General features: G+C 64.2%; 3 protein-coding genes and 1 non-coding gene across 4 annotated transcripts; 2 read left to right on the forward strand and 2 right to left on the reverse strand.

Moving 5' to 3' along the window:
- Positions 1-134: 134 nt before the first annotated feature.
- On the reverse strand, positions 135-3685 carry MCRIP2 (MAPK regulated corepressor interacting protein 2). The gene is made up of 5 exons (XM_017808781.1): positions 3577-3685; positions 3412-3493; positions 1699-1826; positions 1394-1495; positions 135-581 (listed from the first exon to the last, which is right to left on the reverse strand). The coding sequence occupies exons 1-5, from the start codon at positions 3626-3628 to the stop codon at positions 511-513; spliced, it is 435 nt and encodes a 144-aa protein (XP_017664270.1). The 5' UTR covers positions 3629-3685; the 3' UTR covers positions 135-510.
- Positions 3686-5607: 1922 nt separating this feature from the next.
- TRNAG-CCC lies at positions 5608-5678 on the forward strand. The gene has a single exon. It is a non-coding gene; the product is annotated as a tRNA-Gly (tRNA).
- Positions 5679-5783: 105 nt separating this feature from the next.
- METTL26 (methyltransferase like 26) lies at positions 5784-8751 on the forward strand. The gene is made up of 6 exons (XM_017808779.1): positions 5784-6035; positions 7053-7215; positions 7332-7391; positions 7840-7907; positions 8177-8255; positions 8325-8751. The coding sequence occupies exons 1-6, from the start codon at positions 5830-5832 to the stop codon at positions 8370-8372; spliced, it is 624 nt and encodes a 207-aa protein (XP_017664268.1). The 5' UTR covers positions 5784-5829; the 3' UTR covers positions 8373-8751.
- A 405-nt stretch (positions 8752-9156) lies between these two features.
- WFIKKN1 (WAP, follistatin/kazal, immunoglobulin, kunitz and netrin domain containing 1) lies at positions 9157-11680 on the reverse strand. The gene is made up of 2 exons (XM_017808668.1): positions 11459-11680; positions 9157-10647 (listed from the first exon to the last, which is right to left on the reverse strand). Exons 1-2 carry the CDS (start codon positions 11678-11680, stop codon positions 9157-9159), a joined length of 1713 nt encoding a protein of 570 aa, XP_017664157.1.
- Between the last annotated feature and the right edge of the window lie 3313 nt (positions 11681-14993).

Below are 14993 nucleotides of genomic sequence, written 5' to 3' on the forward strand. Positions count from 1 at the left end.
AAGGGAGAGGCTCCAAGCCCCTTGAAGCCACAGCAGCCAGGCACCCACTGAGCCACAACTCAGCTGTGAGCATCCCCTCTCCAGGGCATGATGCTGCTCCCCCGCCCTGCCCCTGCTCCAAGTGCATCTCCACGGGCAGTTTCAGCGCTTTATTGTCAGGCGGTCCTGCTACAGCCCCCCGCTGTCCTCCCCGTGGCCTGGGCTGCAGGGGGGATCCACTCCCTCGCCCCCAGCACGGCACTAAAGTGTCCCTGGGAGCTGGAGGCTGCAGGAGCTGCAGCGGTCCGAGAACTGGCACTTAAGGAATCCTGGCTGGGGCCACAGGCTGCTCCTCCTCCAGGCATGGGGAAGGCACGTGGCCGGGCATGGCTGTGGTCTGGTCCCGGGGGTCACTCCAATCCGGGCATCTTAAAAACGTGGTTGGAAAACGCCACCGATTCTGGGCTCTGACCAGGTGCTCACAGCTTCGTTTCTCTTAAAAAGAGACCAAATGCGACCTTTTCTTCCCTTTTATGAGCAGTTCTCGATTTTGGCCAGAAATTGCTGCGCCCACCACTCCTCCAGGTCGATGGGAACAAAGTCTGAAAGAGAGGGGAGGGAGAGAGGGGAGCAGCTGGAGCAGGACCAAAGCTCCAGGTGCTCACCCCGAGCCACCAGAAAAAATAACCATGGCATCACAGAATATCCTGAGCTGGAAGGGACCCACATGGATCATCAGGTCCAGCTCCTGGCCCTGCACAGGACACCCCAACAGTCCCACCCATGTGCCTGAGAGTTTTTGCTCTGGCAGCCTTGGGGCCATGACCACTGTCCTGGGGAGCCTGTTCAGTCCCCCCAGCCGCCCTCTGGGGGAAGAATCTTTTCCTGATATTCAACCTAATGACACCTCCAAATTTCCCCCACCCCTGTGCCATGTCCTCAGAAGGCCAGGCTGGGTTTACAGAGCTCTTGGCTGCTGCAGGACCCCCCAGGCTGCAGTCACAGCCCTCACTCCAGCTGCCACCAGAGAAGTGTTGTCCCATCCCCACTTGGTCCTGCTGGCCCCAGGAGAAGCAAGTCCCCAGGAGGACCGGGGAGCTCCTCTCCAGCACGGTGCTGAGCCCACCTTGGTGGCTGGAGAAGGCCTGAATCCCAGAGGAGTCATCAACCAGGAGTCCTGCTTGATGTTCCTCCAAGGGGCACAGTGGGACATCCCCACCACAGTGCCAAGGCCAGCTGTCCCTGCCCAGGACCCCCAGAGTGGCCTCAGCACCAGCAGGACAGACCCAACCAGCTCTCCAAGCATCCTCCTCCTCCCACCACAGCCCTGCTCAGGTGCAGGCTGAGCCCACACCAGCTTGTTGCACCCCTGAGCCCAGCATCCCCCAAAGTGCCCCAACCGGTTCCCACTCACTTTTGAGCCCGGGGTTGGGGGTTTTCTCCACGTACTGCACAGGGCCGCAGGCGCTGTCCCCGCTCCGGCTGCCGTCCAGCTGCTGCTCTACCTGCTGCCAGGCTGGGGGGAACAGGAAGGGGGGGGGTTGGGATGGGGGTTTCCCAGCCTGGGGGGCCGCAGGAGGGGAACAGGAGAGGGCAGGTCCCCAGGCTGGCAACTCCATCCCTGCACCGTCGATGTTCCCAGCACGATGCAGCTGCCTCAGAAGGGACCCCACACGCTCCAGCCCCCCCAGGTGCTGCCCAGGGACCCTCTGCCCTCACCTTCATAGATGAAGCGGACATTCTCCTCATGGGCCAGGGTGTAGCACTCCTCAGGAGCTGAGACCTGATGCAGCAGCACCTGTGGCCTCTTGCCATTCACTCTGTTGAACACAAGTTTCTGGGCTGGGCTGTGGAGACAAGCAAGGAGGGGTGAGGGGGGCCAGCAGCTCTTCCCACCCCAGTTTGAAGCAAGGACTGGGTGCCCTGGGTCGCCCCACTTTGTGCACACTCACCCACAGCCCCAGCAAGGCCAGGGGCACAGCTGCAGCCACCCAGCCCTGTCCCCAAGGGAGGGGACAGAAAGGGAAAGGGAGAGGGGGTTCTGACACAGGGAGGGGTGAAAGGGGAGCTCCCTAGGGAAAAGCATGTCTCTCACCTGTCCTCCAGCCCAGCAACAAGTGCAGTCCCTAAAACAAAGAATCTGCCACCAAAACTGCAGGAATATCAGGAAAATGGAAATGAAATCCACTTGGGCACAAGGCAGGGGATGTGCCATCCTCTGCAGACCGAGTACCTGGGATCACCGGAGCAGCCCTGACCCCAGCACGAGCCCAAGGTGCCCCAGAATGAGACATAACTCTCTGCCAATGAGGAGCAGGTCAGCCTTCCTCAGAGCTGGGATCCCCTTTGGGAGGGTGGCACTTAAACCAGCCCCAGCCTGGAAGCAGCAACACCAGACAGAGCCAAAGGAAAAACTTGGGATGAGATTTTGAGGGCACGTTCAATGCAAAACTCCAGTATTTTGGCTTTTCGGCCCAGCTCTGGGACAGGACATGTCTGCAACCGCCACATTCCTCATGGGACAAAGTCTAAGGGGCCTCGGGAGTGGGTTTGGAGGGCAGGAGAGACTGGGAGCAGGCAGCCCCGTGGACCTGTGGGATCCCCAGACCCCCACAGCCAGGGATGCTGGGAGGCAGCAGGAGAGTGAGTGTGGCAGCGGCCCCTCCAGTGAATTACAGGGATCCTGGGAAGGAGGGGAGCTGGACAGGGGGGCTCTTATGTATTTCTTGAAGCTGGAAGGGATGGGCAGATCTGGAGGGGTCCCACAGCCCTGCCTGGGTGGGCTTTGCCCCCAGACATCGAGCCAGGAAAGGGTCTCCTTAGGGATAGATCCATCATCACCCGGCAGGCGCTGGAATCCCCTCCGGCACCCACCCGACAGCTCCAGGTACCGCTGGTGGACGCTGGGAGTCACCCCAAAGCGTCCCCTCGCACACACCTTAGGGGCAAGGGGCAAGGCTAGTCCCGCGTGGGTGCGTGGCGTGGCCGGAGCCGCGGCCCGGGGCGGGCGGTCCCACAGCGGGGCCGGCACTGGCCCCGCCGCCGGTTTGTGCAATCGGGGCCGTGCCCGGGGCCGGCGCGGGGGGGTCGGACAAGCCCAGCCCGGCCCGGCTCTGCCCTGCGCCGGGACCCCCCCGCGCCGCCTCCTTGGCGTGACCCCATCGCTCCCACTCCCCGCGGTTTTTGGGGACAGCCCCCGGGAAGGAGGAGCAGCGCCAGCCCCGGCGTCCCCCCCGGGGGGCGGCCCACGCCACGCGTGTTCTCGCTGCGCGGGACCGGGCGGGCACCGGGACGGCTGCGACCCCCGCGCCGGGCAGCGGCACCGGGACCCCCTCCCGCGGCCCCCCGGGCGGCCCGGCAGCCCCGCTCCCCTCCCCAAGGTCACGGCCCGGCCGCCCCGGCCGGTCCCCTTCCCAAGGTCACGGCGCTCACCTGGCGGGGGGCCACGCTCCGGGCTGCGGCCGCCCCCGCAGCTCGCCCAGCTTGCTGCTCTCCACCGCCTGCTGCGTGGGACCTGCGGGGGGCGCGGGGCGTCAGGGGGCAACGCGGGGCGGGACGGAGCCCCCCGCGCCCCCCGGGCCCCGCGCCCCCCGGTACCTGTGCGGCGCTGCGTGGCGAGCTTGCTGGGCCCGCGCGTCAGCGTGTACATCCTGCGGGCCCGCACCGGCCCCTCACCGGCCCCGCGCCCCCGCACCACTGCCGAGCGCGCCCCTCTCCGGGGCCTTTAACGGGCCGGGCCGGGCCGGGCGGCCCCGCGACACGCCCCCGCGCTTAAAGGGACCGCGCGGGGGGCGCGCGTGGGGCGGGGGACCGCGCAGAGGGGCTGGGGGTGTGCGGGGAGGGGGCGTGGGACACGCGCGGGGCACGTCGCGGGAACACGTGGGAGGTGTGCGGGGACACATGTGACACATGCGGGGTGTGTGAGGGACGTGCATGGCATGGGGGGACACGTAGGGGACACGCACGGGACACACAAGGTGGAACGCGTGGGATGTGGGGACGCACAGGGGACACGCGGGACGCATCACGGGCACGCGTGGGAGGTGCAGGGGACACAAGGGACACGTGCAAGGCACACCGGGCACACACATGGGGGGCGCTGGTGGCAGACAGGGGATGTGGGGACACACAGCGGACACTCAGGGGATACACTGGGGGCGTGCGTGGGACGTGGGGACGCACAGGGGAAACACGCAAGACATGTCGGGTGTACACGTGGGGGGACACATGGGGGCTCATAGGGTGCAAGGACACACAAGGGAGATGTGCAGGACACGTTTGGGGCACGTGTGGGGACATACATGGGACACATACAGGGACCTTAAGGAAAGGACACGGGATGTGGGGACACACTTGGGACATGCATAGGACATATCAAGGGCACGCGTGGGATGTGGAGGGCACACAGGAAACACATGGGGAACACATGGGGACATGCGTGGGACACAGAGTACATGTGGGACATGTGGGAGACACAGGACACAGACAGGACATATAGAATGCACACAAGGGACACTGGGACGCACAGGGGTCAAAGTAGGGGAAAAGGCACAGGAGGCACGTGGGACACAAGGTGGCACAGGCACGCGGGGGACACGGAGAGGACCTGAACGGGGACGTTCAGGAGATGGAACACGGGAGCCATGCACACACAGGGGACACGTAGGGGTCACTCCTGAGACACAGAGGGCCCAGGCAGGGGACATCGAGGGGGCTCAGAGGCAGGGGCTGAGGTGCCACCGCCGTGGGGACAGCGCTGTGACGAGCCCAGAGCCGCACATCCCATGACCAGCGCGGGAAGCCGCAGCGGGGGCCGCGTCCCGGCCGCCACGGTGACCTTTGGAGCTGGGAGGTCCCGCCGAGGTGTCCCCACGTGGTGGGAGGTGCAGACCCGGCACATGACCCGGAGCTGTTCCCCGGCTCCCCCCCCGGGGCTGGCTGGTGACAGCAGCCAGGGTTTGGGGAGAGGCCATGTGACAAACCCACTGGGGTCTCCTGAATGCTCCATCCCAGCTCCAGGTGCTGCAAAGCCACTCCACGAGAGTGACCTTTGCCTTTCCGCCATGTGTCCACGGTGGTGGCCAGGGAGGGAAGGGTGCAGGAGGGTGCCCCCCCAAAAAAGCACAGCAGTGCCTGACCCTGGTGGGTGCCAGACGCCCCTGGCTCACCCTCAGGGGTGCACCCAGCACGGTCACATCCACATGACTCCCCCAACCCTATTACCGTGCCTAAATACAACCGGACCCGTGGGGACACCACCGCTGGTTGTCACCTGCCCTGTCAGCCGGCAGGGGTTGTGCCTCAGTCTCCCCACTTGAGACCTGCCCGGGGTTTGTCAGTGCCTGTGGGCACATCTCTGAGCTTTTCTATGCTCAGAAGGGCTGAACCCCAAATCCCTGTGCTCCAGATGGATCCCTCCAGACCTCCATCATCAGTGGGAGCAGTCACAGCAGGGGTGGTTCCCCACTCACCCCCAATTTCCTGAGGTGTCCACGCAGAGCCCCAATTCGCTCTTGTTGGGGGGGACAGGGTGGGAATACATGGTGGGTGAGCTGCAGGGCCCAGCGGCCCCCGGGGTCCCGCGTGTGGCCGAGGCCGAGGCGCGGCGGGGCGGGAGCGCTGCCGGCAGCGCCGCTGGTGTAGTGGTATCATGCAAGATTCCCATTCTTGCGACCCGGGTTCGATTCCCGGGCGGCGCAGGAACCTTTTCCTTCCTTTTTCTATTTTTTTTTTTCTCCCCACCCACCCCGCCGTGGAAGCTCCACCCGCGGCCGTGGGGGCGGTCCCGTGGGCCGGTCCCGCGGGGGTGCCGGGAGCTGTAGTTCCCCCCCATCCCCTCCCAGCCCGGCCATGGAGGTGCCGGCGGCCGCGGAGCGCAACAAGGGCCCGATCCTGGCGGTGCTGCGGGAGTGCGCGGGGCGCGGAGCCCCCGCGGGGGCGGCGCTGCGGGTGCTGGAGGTGGGCGCGGGTGCGGGGCTCCACGCCGCGCACTTCGCCCGCGCCCTCCCGCACACGCGCTGGCAGCCCTCGGACATCGACCCCTGGGCCCTGCGCAGGTGAGGGGGCCCGGAGGGTTGGGGGGCCCGGGGCACTGCCTGCCTGCAGCCCCCTCCCACAGACCCGCGGCCCGGGTTCCCTGCTCCCCGCTTCATTTTTTTCTAGGAAAAACCTCAGCTCCAACTCTGGGACAGCCAAGGCTCTCCTGCTCTGTGCTGTGTTTTTTCCAGGAAAACCCCAATATCCAGCTGTCAAATGGATATTCTTTCCAGAACAGACCCACTCAACAGTGGGCCCAGGCTCCCCACTTTATCTTTTTTTTCCCCGGAAAAATCCAATATCCAACCCTTTGGCAGCTCAGGCTCTCCTGCTCAGTGCTGTATTTTTTCCAGGAAAACTCCAATATCCTGCTCTCAGATGAGCTTGATGTGAATTTTTTTCCAGCAAAGACCCTTTGGACAGCCCAGGCTTCCCTGCTTGACACTTTATTTTTTCCAGGCAAACCACAATATTCAACTCCTGCCCATCCCAGGCTTCCCAATACTCACTATATTTTTTTTCAGTAAATTCCAATATCCAACCAGGCTCCCCAGCTCAGGACTTTATTTTTCCAGGAAAGTCCCAAAATCCATCTTTTCCCCATGGAAAAAAATAAACGTTGTGGGGAGGTGCCGGAATCGGCGCCTGTCCAGGGGGGTTTGTGTCCTGCCCACCCAGCAGCACCCACTGCCCTGTGAGGCTGCAGAGCCAAGACCTGGGTGGTGAATGTGCCAAAAAGGGTGTAAATCACACCAAAATCTGGCGGTGCTGGGGCAGTGGTACCGGGGGGGTGCAGGCAGGCAGGAGCACAGGCTGCTCCGGAATGGGGCCTCTCCATCCATGTGCTGCTGGTTGTCCAGGTGCTGCCAGTTCTCCATCGGGGAGCAAAGACCCCCCAGCTGTGCTGCACCCACAACTTCCTCAGACACCATCCAGGAGTTCTGCCTGTGCCTGTAGCGGGTGCTGGAGGGATGCACGGGGGGGGGGAGGACCAAGCAATGCCCGGCTGGGGCTCAGGTGGGGTTTGGTGCCCACAGCATCTCTGCCTACGTGGAGGCCACGGGGCTGCCCAACCTGCTGCCCCCCATCGTGGTGGACGTCTCGCAGGGCTGGGAGACGTGGGGGGGCACCCAGCCCGCCTCCCTCGACCTCCTTGTCAGCATCAACATGATGCACATCGCGGAGCTGCGCTGCACCCAGGTGAGCAGCCCTCCCCCAGGCCCTGTCCCCTGGTCTGACAGTGCCAGGGCCGAGGAGGGGGTCCCAGGGGGTGTCCCCAGACCTCTGACCTGGTCCCCACCTCTCTGATTCCCCAGGGCCTGTTCAAGGGTGCTGGGGTGCTGCTGAAGCCTGGAGGAGTGCTCTTCACCTATGGGGTGGGTCACTGTCCTGGTGTGGGAGCATCTGCAGGGCACGGCATCACTGGGAATGCTGGGGGGTGGCAGATGGGAGGGCAGCTCCAGGCATGGCTTGGGGAGGGGGCGGGAAAGGGGAGAGCTTGGGTTTAGGGAGTCTCTGTCTTTTGGGGCACATGCTGAGCCCTGGATGGGGCAGTTTTTGATGGGAAAGATGCTCATCTCCCTTGCCTTATCCAAGGCAGAGTGGGGGGGGGGCTGTGGAGGGTGATGGGACCTGTAGTGGGTGACAGGACCCAAGGTGGATGACAGGACTCGCAGAGAGTGATGGGACCCGTGGTGCCTCTTGGGGGCCACGGCTCTTCCTGCTTGGCTTCTGTGCATGGTGGGGACAGCAGCCCAGGGAGGGGGCGCTTGGGGGGGACACAGGATGGCTCCAGCCTGCAGCTCCAGCTCCCTGTCCCACCAGCCCTACGCCGTGGACGGACAGATCAGCCCCCAGAGCAACGTGGACTTTGACCGCAGCCTGAGGCAGAGGTAGGAGGGGGCTGGGGTCCCAGGCTGCTGGGGGCCTGTCCTGTCTGTCCTGCCCGTGGTGTCTGTCCTGCCCATCCGTGCTCCTGCAGCTGCAGGAAGCTCCCTCCCAGTGTGGTCCTTCAAGATAAGCAGCATCTGGGGGAAGCCCCCACACCCCAGGGCACCCCCGGGAGATGGGGATGCCTCAGGACACGATGTCTGTCTGTCTGACCCGCTCCTCCCTCCCCGATGTCCATCTGTCTGACCTGACCCAGCCTCCCTCCCCGCAGGAATCCCGCCTGGGGCCTGCGGGACACGGCGCTGCTGCGGGAACTGGCCGAGGCCAACGGGCTGCGCCTGGAGAGGATGGTGAGTGACGGGGTCTGGGGGGGGTCCCCAGACCAGTGGGCGCCCCCTGACCCCCGGCTCTGCCCCCAGGTGGACATGCCGGCCAACAACAAGAGCCTCATCTTCCGCAAGCTGTAACTGCCCCGACCTCCAGCACCTCCTGGCACTGCCCCCACTGCTGCCTCCTCGAGGGGTCCCAACGTCCCCCCACAGGCGCCATCTGGGGCAGCAGTGATGGGTCAGTGCCACGCCCCAGCTGGGGCTGGCCTGGCTGGGGGGTCCATCTCCCCCAGTGCCTTCTCCCTTTGCAGCAGAGTGCCACAGCCTGGACCAGAGGAGGACAGGCATGGGGGGCACAGGTGTGGGAGCGGGGGCACAGCACCCCTGGGTATGGGGGAGACTTCTTGCTCAGTTTGCTCCTAGGATGCTGTGCTAATGGCAGGGGGCCCATCATCCTTCCCCCTTTCCCAGGACTGTGCTGTTCCCCCCAATAAACTTTGTGGTTTTGGCTCCCCCCGACCCAGCAGCTCTCTGATGCTTTCAGTGCCAGCATGAGGGGGGAGGATCTCCAGCCCACTCCTGGCACCAATGGGGTGGCAGATTCTGCACTGGGGATGCTACACTGGGTCCAGAGGCTTCAATGAGGTGGGAAAGTTTTTATGGGGAGGAGGGATGTCCTGGCAGACCTCCCACCCCTTTGCAACCCAACCCAGTTCCTTATTGCTGCTGGCCAGGCTGGGGGGCACACAAGAGGGGGGCATGCAGCAGATAAATTACAGGGGAGATGGGAGCTGGTCTGGGGCTCAGCATGAGGCTGGGGGGAACTACATGATGGTGGTAACCTCAGATGCAGGGGCTTCCCCAGGCTGCCCCCTCCATGGCGTGTCTGCAGCTCCCCCTGTTGGCACATCCTGGCTCTCCCCTAGTCCTGGAAGCGGTTCAGGAGGTCGCAAGTTTTCTTCTCCATCAGCTCATAGATCTTCTTCACACGCTTGTCGTTGGCTGCCCGGACGTAGCTGCTGGGGTCCAGCGTGGCCATGCCGTCGTGCACCTCGCCCATGATGATCAGTGGCCCGTCCTCCGCTGTCATGTTGGGGCAGGGGCAGCTCCAGTCCATGTCGGTCAAGGTCACCTCCAGGTACTTGATGTTGAAGAACTTGAGGCCCATCTTCTCATCCTTAAGGACGTCCTCGAGGGCAAAGCGGGCAATGCCAGAGTCCTGGTCCTCCACGATCTCCATCAGCCGGCCCACGATGGCAAAGTCGCTGCGACAGAGGCTCAGCACCATCTTGCTCTTGAGGCGGCAGGCCTTGCACTGCAGGCTCTTGGGGAAGGGGCACACGTCCTCACACGTCTCCTTGCTCTCGAAGTTGTTGGTGTTGCCCTCGCAGCCGCCATAGACGAAGGAGTGGCACTGCTTCAGCAGGTGGTTGTACGCCCAGCGCGGCTCCCAGTTCTGGCAGGGCCCCTGCACCATGGGCAGCAGGCAGGTGGGGCGGGCGCTGCCCAGGCAGGCAGCTCGGCACTCCTCGTACGTCTCAAAGTGGTTCCTGTTGGCCCCACAGCCGCCGTAGCGGAAGGTGAGGCAGGAGCCCTGCTTGGCATCAAAGTGCCAGCGCACCTCCATGGCCTCGCAGCGCCGCCGGTCCGGCTCCTTCAGGCACTCGGTGCTGGGGAAGGGCTGGGGGCTGCTGGCCCGCGGGGTCCCCCCTGGCTCCCGCCTGACCACAGACAGCGGGAAGTCAGCGCGGAGCAGCCCGGCGGCGTTGCGGGCCGTGCAGGTGTAGATGCCGGCATCCTCGTGGCGGGCGTTGTAGATGACCAGCTGGCCGATGTTGGTGACCACCACGTTGCCGTACATCTGGTCCGGCCGCATGATGAAGTTCTCCTCGCGCTCGCTCTGCTTCTCCCAGGTGATGTCCGGCCGCGGGCGCCCGCTAACATCGCAGCGGAAGCTGACGGTGCCCCCGGCGCGCACGGACTGGTGAAAGGGGTTGGTGTAGAGGGCGGGGGGCACCGGCACCTCGGGGCCGGCGCCGGGCGTGGGGCGCGCCGTGGTCTCCTGCGGCACCGGGCTGGTGTCGGGCCAGGTGAAGATGTGCTTGCAGGGCACGGTGGTGAGGCGGGTGCCGCGCAGACACGCCTCGGCGTCCATGTAGCACTTGTTGTAGTAGGTGAGCCCATCGGAGGCGCAGGTGAAGTTGGGCTCCTTCTCGCAGCGGTCCTTGCACTTGCAGACGGGCTGCCCATCCCAGATGTCGCAGTCGGAGCCCTGCTGGGCGCACACGAAGCTCTCGCAGGACGCAGCGGGTGCCAGGGCCAGCGCCGGGGCGCTGCCATCGGCAAAGCGCGCGGCCACGCAGCTCCGCAGCCCACACACGTTGGTGCAGCACTTCTCAAAGTCTTCACAGTCCTGGCCAGGGAGGGAGAGGAGGTTGTGGGGAGGACATGGAGGTCACTGCTGTGCTGTGACTGTGGGGGCTGTTCCCACCCCTCTGGGACTTTTGGGTGGGCAGGTGTCCCCCGTGCAGCTCCGTGCACCTTTGGCGTTGCTGGGCTCTGGGTAAGAGCCTAAAACCTCCCCAGCCCGCTGCACCGTCCCCAGCCCACTCTCAGCACCCCCAGGATGTTTAGGGGTGCACTGCAGTGATGACGGGCCCTTCTCCCCCAAAGCAAACAGCATCTTGCCCCTCTCAGCTTTTGCTGGCTGAGGGGAGGCAGAACTCGTTACACAGATGAATTGTGAAGGAGTCTCCCCATCCTGGGTCTGGGTAGCCCTAACCGTGGTGGGGGTCCTGCTCACCACTGCGGAGCCCAGAGCCAGGGCTCTCTGGGATGGGCAGCCCAGTTCGTGGGTGTGCTCCTGCCCTCAGGGAAAAGTTGGGAGGGGATTGATTCTGTCCTCTGCCTGATGGGATCCCCGTCCCAGCACACCATGGCTGGGTGGGGCAGGGGATCCCGTCCAAGGGGCATGGCCTGAGGGGGAGGCATGTGGGGGCAATAAGCAGTTTCTCTACCTGTGGGGCACTGGGGAGCATCTCTGGGGCACCTCTCATGCCAGCAGGGGCTTGGGGGGCAGAGCTGCAGCCGGGCTGATTGCACCGAAACAACTGAACCAGCTGTGCCACCGGGCACAGGACCCACACCCCAAACATCTCCTCGGGGACCTGGGGATGCTCCCCAAAAGCTGTTACCTCCCTCTGCCGCCGCAGCCCCCCGCTCACCTGGTCTGCCTGGCACTCCCGCTCGCAGGTGCTCTGCGCGTCCACCCACAGGTTGGGGTTCAGCTGGTTGGGGCACACGCCCGGGTGCCGCGTCCTGCCCGGCTGCAGGCTCAGCCCGGCCGCCGCCGCCAGCACGGGCAGGAGCAGCGCGATGCCCACGGGGCCCCGCTGCCGCCCACCCGTGCGCTGGTCCCGGGCCCCGCGACCCCCACGAGGAGCCATCGGGCCACCCCGCGCCGCCGGCCTGGCTCGCTGGCGAGGGCTCGGGATAAATCACATTCAGGACGGAGGGAATGAGGGGGAAGGCGGGCAGGCGGGGGGACAAAGAGGAGGAGGAGGAGGAGGAGGAGGAGGAGAGGACCAAACCTCTGCCCTTCAGCGCGGCCGGCGCCCACCGGACCCCCGGCAACGCCGCCCTCCATCCATCGCCGCGCGGCTCTCGGGGACACGGTGGCAACGGCGGGAGTCCCCGGGGCTCAGTCCATCCCCGGCGCGGCGAGCGGGGCGAGTGGGGTGGAAGGGGAGGACGGGAAGGTTGTAATCTGAATCCCCTCCCTTCCCACTGATGTTTCTGGGTGTTTGGAATGGGAAAGGCGCTGACCTCAGCCTCTAACCCCGGCGAGCCCGGCGATCCCTGGGCAAACACGGGGGGAGATCAAAGGCAGAATGCAGAAAGTCTCCAAAGAGGGAGAGTGAAGAGAGGGAGAGGGGGGGGGACACACGAAAACCCGCTCGGCCCACGGAGCCGAATTCCTGCAGGATGAGAAAACAGGCAGAGCCTGCAGTCCGGTGGGACGGGGCGGCCGGCGGGAGGCACGGGGAGCCCACGCTGCGGGATCGGGCTGCCCAGGAGCCCCGCACCCCGCACCTCGCCCTGGGCACCCACTGGCACCACAGCCAAAGGTGCCCAGGAGCGGGATCCCGGCAGCGGCACGGATCCATCCCCGCTCCCCAGCCGGCATCCCACGAGCGCCGCGCTGCCGGCACAGGACCCTGGCTCGCCCCGCGGGCTGGGTACCCACCCAGCCAAACTGGAGGCACTCTCCCTGGGGCTCCCAGCCCTCCCTCCCCGCTGATTTACAGCCAGGCTGTTCTCTGAGCCAGACCAGACCCGGCAGACTGCGCCTGAGCTCAACCAGCACGTCCCGCACCGGCCCTGAGCTGCCAGGAGCCGGCCTCGGCTCCCCGGCCAGATCCCCCTAATCCCCGCTGGAGACTGACCTGCAGCAGGAACATTTCATGGCATTTTGGGAGCATTAACTCTTCCGGTTCTGGTGAGAGCCTCAGAGCCGAGGGGGGTCTGCAGCCCCTGTGAAACAGCAAACCCGAGGGGGTTTTGCCCCGGGGGAGCAGCTCAACACCTCCAGCCTCTCCTCTTGGGGGGCAGGTGGTGGAGGAGACATAAAAAAGGAGGGGAGCCCTTTCTTGTTCGGTTTTTGTTTTGGTGGGGAATCCAACTCACCCACACCCCTGAGGGGCTTTTGCATGTAATGGTTTGGTGCTCCCCCCGGTGTGCAGCTCCTCGGGGAACCCCTTTTGCCCCAGACCAGACGATTTGGGGGGGCCCTTGACACCCCCACGCTGGTGTGAGCAGGGTGCAGCTGCAGTGCCCTGGCACAGTGACCTGCCAGCGCTGCCACCTCCCTGCCCGGGCTCATCATCGGCTGTGCTGCCGGGGGCTCTCGGCTGCCCAGGGCAATGCTGGGGCTCCCTGGGGCCCAAAACCCCCAAAACACAGTCAGGTCTGTCACCAGCTGGCCACAACCACACCTGGAGGGCTGGAGTGTGTCCCATAGCTGTGCCTGGGATCCCCAGTTTCACAGCCCAGCAGCCACCCAAGGGTCCCTCCAGCCATGGTTGCCAAGGGGAGGTTCTGCTGCCCCGGGACACTTTCAGGAAGGCTGATGTTTAGCAAACAGGGAATCGCATCAGGATAGTCCAGCTAGGAGCTGCTGGGGGCTATACCCTGCATACCCTGGCAGCCCGGAGACCCCCAGACCCACCCAACCCACCCCAGCCACCAGCTGCCTGGAGATCCCTGACCCACAAACCCACCTTGCTCCAGCTGGGAAGCAGTGTGGCAGCTGCAGGGCCCCTTGCTCCCTGGTGATGCAGCCCAGGGCTACAGAGCCACTTCGGGGTGCCCCAGAGTCCTCCCAAGGGTGCTGGTGCAGGAGGGAACAGCAAAGCTGAAGCCCAGCTTTCACCCACCCACAGGCTGGGCTCTGTGTGGTCACAGCACGATGGTGGTGCTGGGGTCTGGGTCAGCTCCTGCCCCACGGCCCCTCTCCAGAGCCAGAGGAGCAGCCCTGAGGGTGGCACGTGTTTCACACCAGAGCCCAAGACATCTAATCCCTGTGTCACCGAGACCAAAGGCCGTGAGGCCGGACAAGCAGTGGCAGGGAACCTTCACCCCAGTGGTGCAGCACTGGACAGAGAGATGCCAGTGCTGCGTGGTTGGAAATGCAGCTCCCAGTTACTTGAGATCCTCACCCACCCCTGGGGACCCCCACCCAGCTTGGGACCCTCACACCCACCCAGCCTCTTCTAGTGATTCGTCAGCTGAAGATGAAGGACAAAGTGACTCTCCTAAACATGACCAAGCCCACGATACTTTCACCGTCTCAATGAAGCAGCTGTAACTTCAGTCTCCCCTAAACTGTTCACCTCCAAATGTCCAAGCAGCCATGGCACCCGAAAACAGGATTTTTGGTGTCCCTGTCAAAGATCCCAGACACAGATGTGAGTTTTATCACAGAATATTATGAGTTGGAAGTGACCCACAAGGATCATCAAGTCCAACCCTTAAGTGAATGACCCATTACACAGATTGAACCCATGACTTTGACATTATTAGGACCAAGTTTTAACCAACTGAGCTCATCCCAGGTTATGGTTCATCTTCTCCCTTCAAGACAAGAGAGCAGCTCAGCACTGTGTCCCGGAGGAAGGGTGCAGTGCCATGTGTCCCCCTCCAATGACCCCTGCACCCAGGGGACTCCTGCCCCTCTAACACACCCGTGGGGACACGCACCCACATTTTCAAGCATTTTGCAGTCAGATGGAGGTCACCACCTCTTCCCAGCCTGTGAGGGACAGTGGGACCAACCCAAGACACCTCAAATGGGGAAGGTGTTTGTGGAGAAACACACTCAGTGAGGAAAGACCTGAATCACCCCAGAGGAACCTGCTCCCTCCTCCTTCTCCACGGAGCCCTGAAGCTCTCCCAGCCTTCCCACCACGTTGAGGCTGTGCAGTGTTTTCCTGCCCTGCTCTTCCCAGGCAGACAGCTGTGGCCCAGGCAGCCCCCGCTGCTCTGGCGTAATGGGCTCCGGCTGTCCCTGCCCCACCTGAAACCACACACAGCCTTTGTTTTAGCCCTGCAAGAGGCAACAGACACTTCCAGAACCTCCTGAAAAAAGGGGAAAAAAAAGGCTCTTCCCTGACCAGGCTTTCACCTTAGCTCCAGGGTTTTCCAGGCTGCAGACACGATCTCATTTCCCCCTGCCCCCTCCCAGCCCCAGCAATTACTACT

Source organism: Lepidothrix coronata, unplaced genomic scaffold, assembly GCF_001604755.1.
Source record: "Lepidothrix coronata isolate B3197 unplaced genomic scaffold, Lepidothrix_coronata-1.0 Scaffold24, whole genome shotgun sequence".
NCBI classification, from domain to species: domain Eukaryota; kingdom Metazoa; phylum Chordata; class Aves; order Passeriformes; family Pipridae; genus Lepidothrix; species Lepidothrix coronata.

What these genes read in the sequence shown, in the direction of transcription:
- METTL26 (XM_017808779.1), top strand. Translation starts at nt 5,830, where the DNA reads ATGGAGGTGCCGGCGGCCGCGGAGCGCAACAAGGGCCCGATCCTGGCG. An exon ending in GAGTGCTCTTCACCTATGGG is followed by an intron (nt 7,392 to 7,839) that starts GTGGGTCACTGT and finishes CTGTCCCACCAG; the next exon opens with CCCTACGCCGTGGACGGACA. An exon ending in GGCTGCGCCTGGAGAGGATG is followed by an intron (nt 8,256 to 8,324) that starts GTGAGTGACGGG and finishes CTCTGCCCCCAG; the next exon opens with GTGGACATGCCGGCCAACAA.
- MCRIP2 (XM_017808781.1), bottom strand. Translation starts at nt 3,628, where the DNA reads ATGTACACGCTGACGCGCGGGCCCAGCAAGCTCGCCACGCAGCGCCGC. An exon ending in GGAGCGTGGCCCCCCGCCAG is followed by an intron (nt 1,827 to 3,411) that starts GTGAGCGCCGTG and finishes TTGTCTCCACAG; the next exon opens with CCCAGCCCAGAAACTTGTGT. An exon ending in CCCCAACCCCGGGCTCAAAA is followed by an intron (nt 582 to 1,393) that starts GTGAGTGGGAAC and finishes CCTCTCTTTCAG; the next exon opens with ACTTTGTTCCCATCGACCTG.
- WFIKKN1 (XM_017808668.1), bottom strand. Translation starts at nt 11,680, where the DNA reads ATGGCTCCTCGTGGGGGTCGCGGGGCCCGGGACCAGCGCACGGGTGGG. An exon ending in GGGAGTGCCAGGCAGACCAG is followed by an intron (nt 10,648 to 11,458) that starts GTGAGCGGGGGG and finishes CTCCCTGGCCAG; the next exon opens with GACTGTGAAGACTTTGAGAA.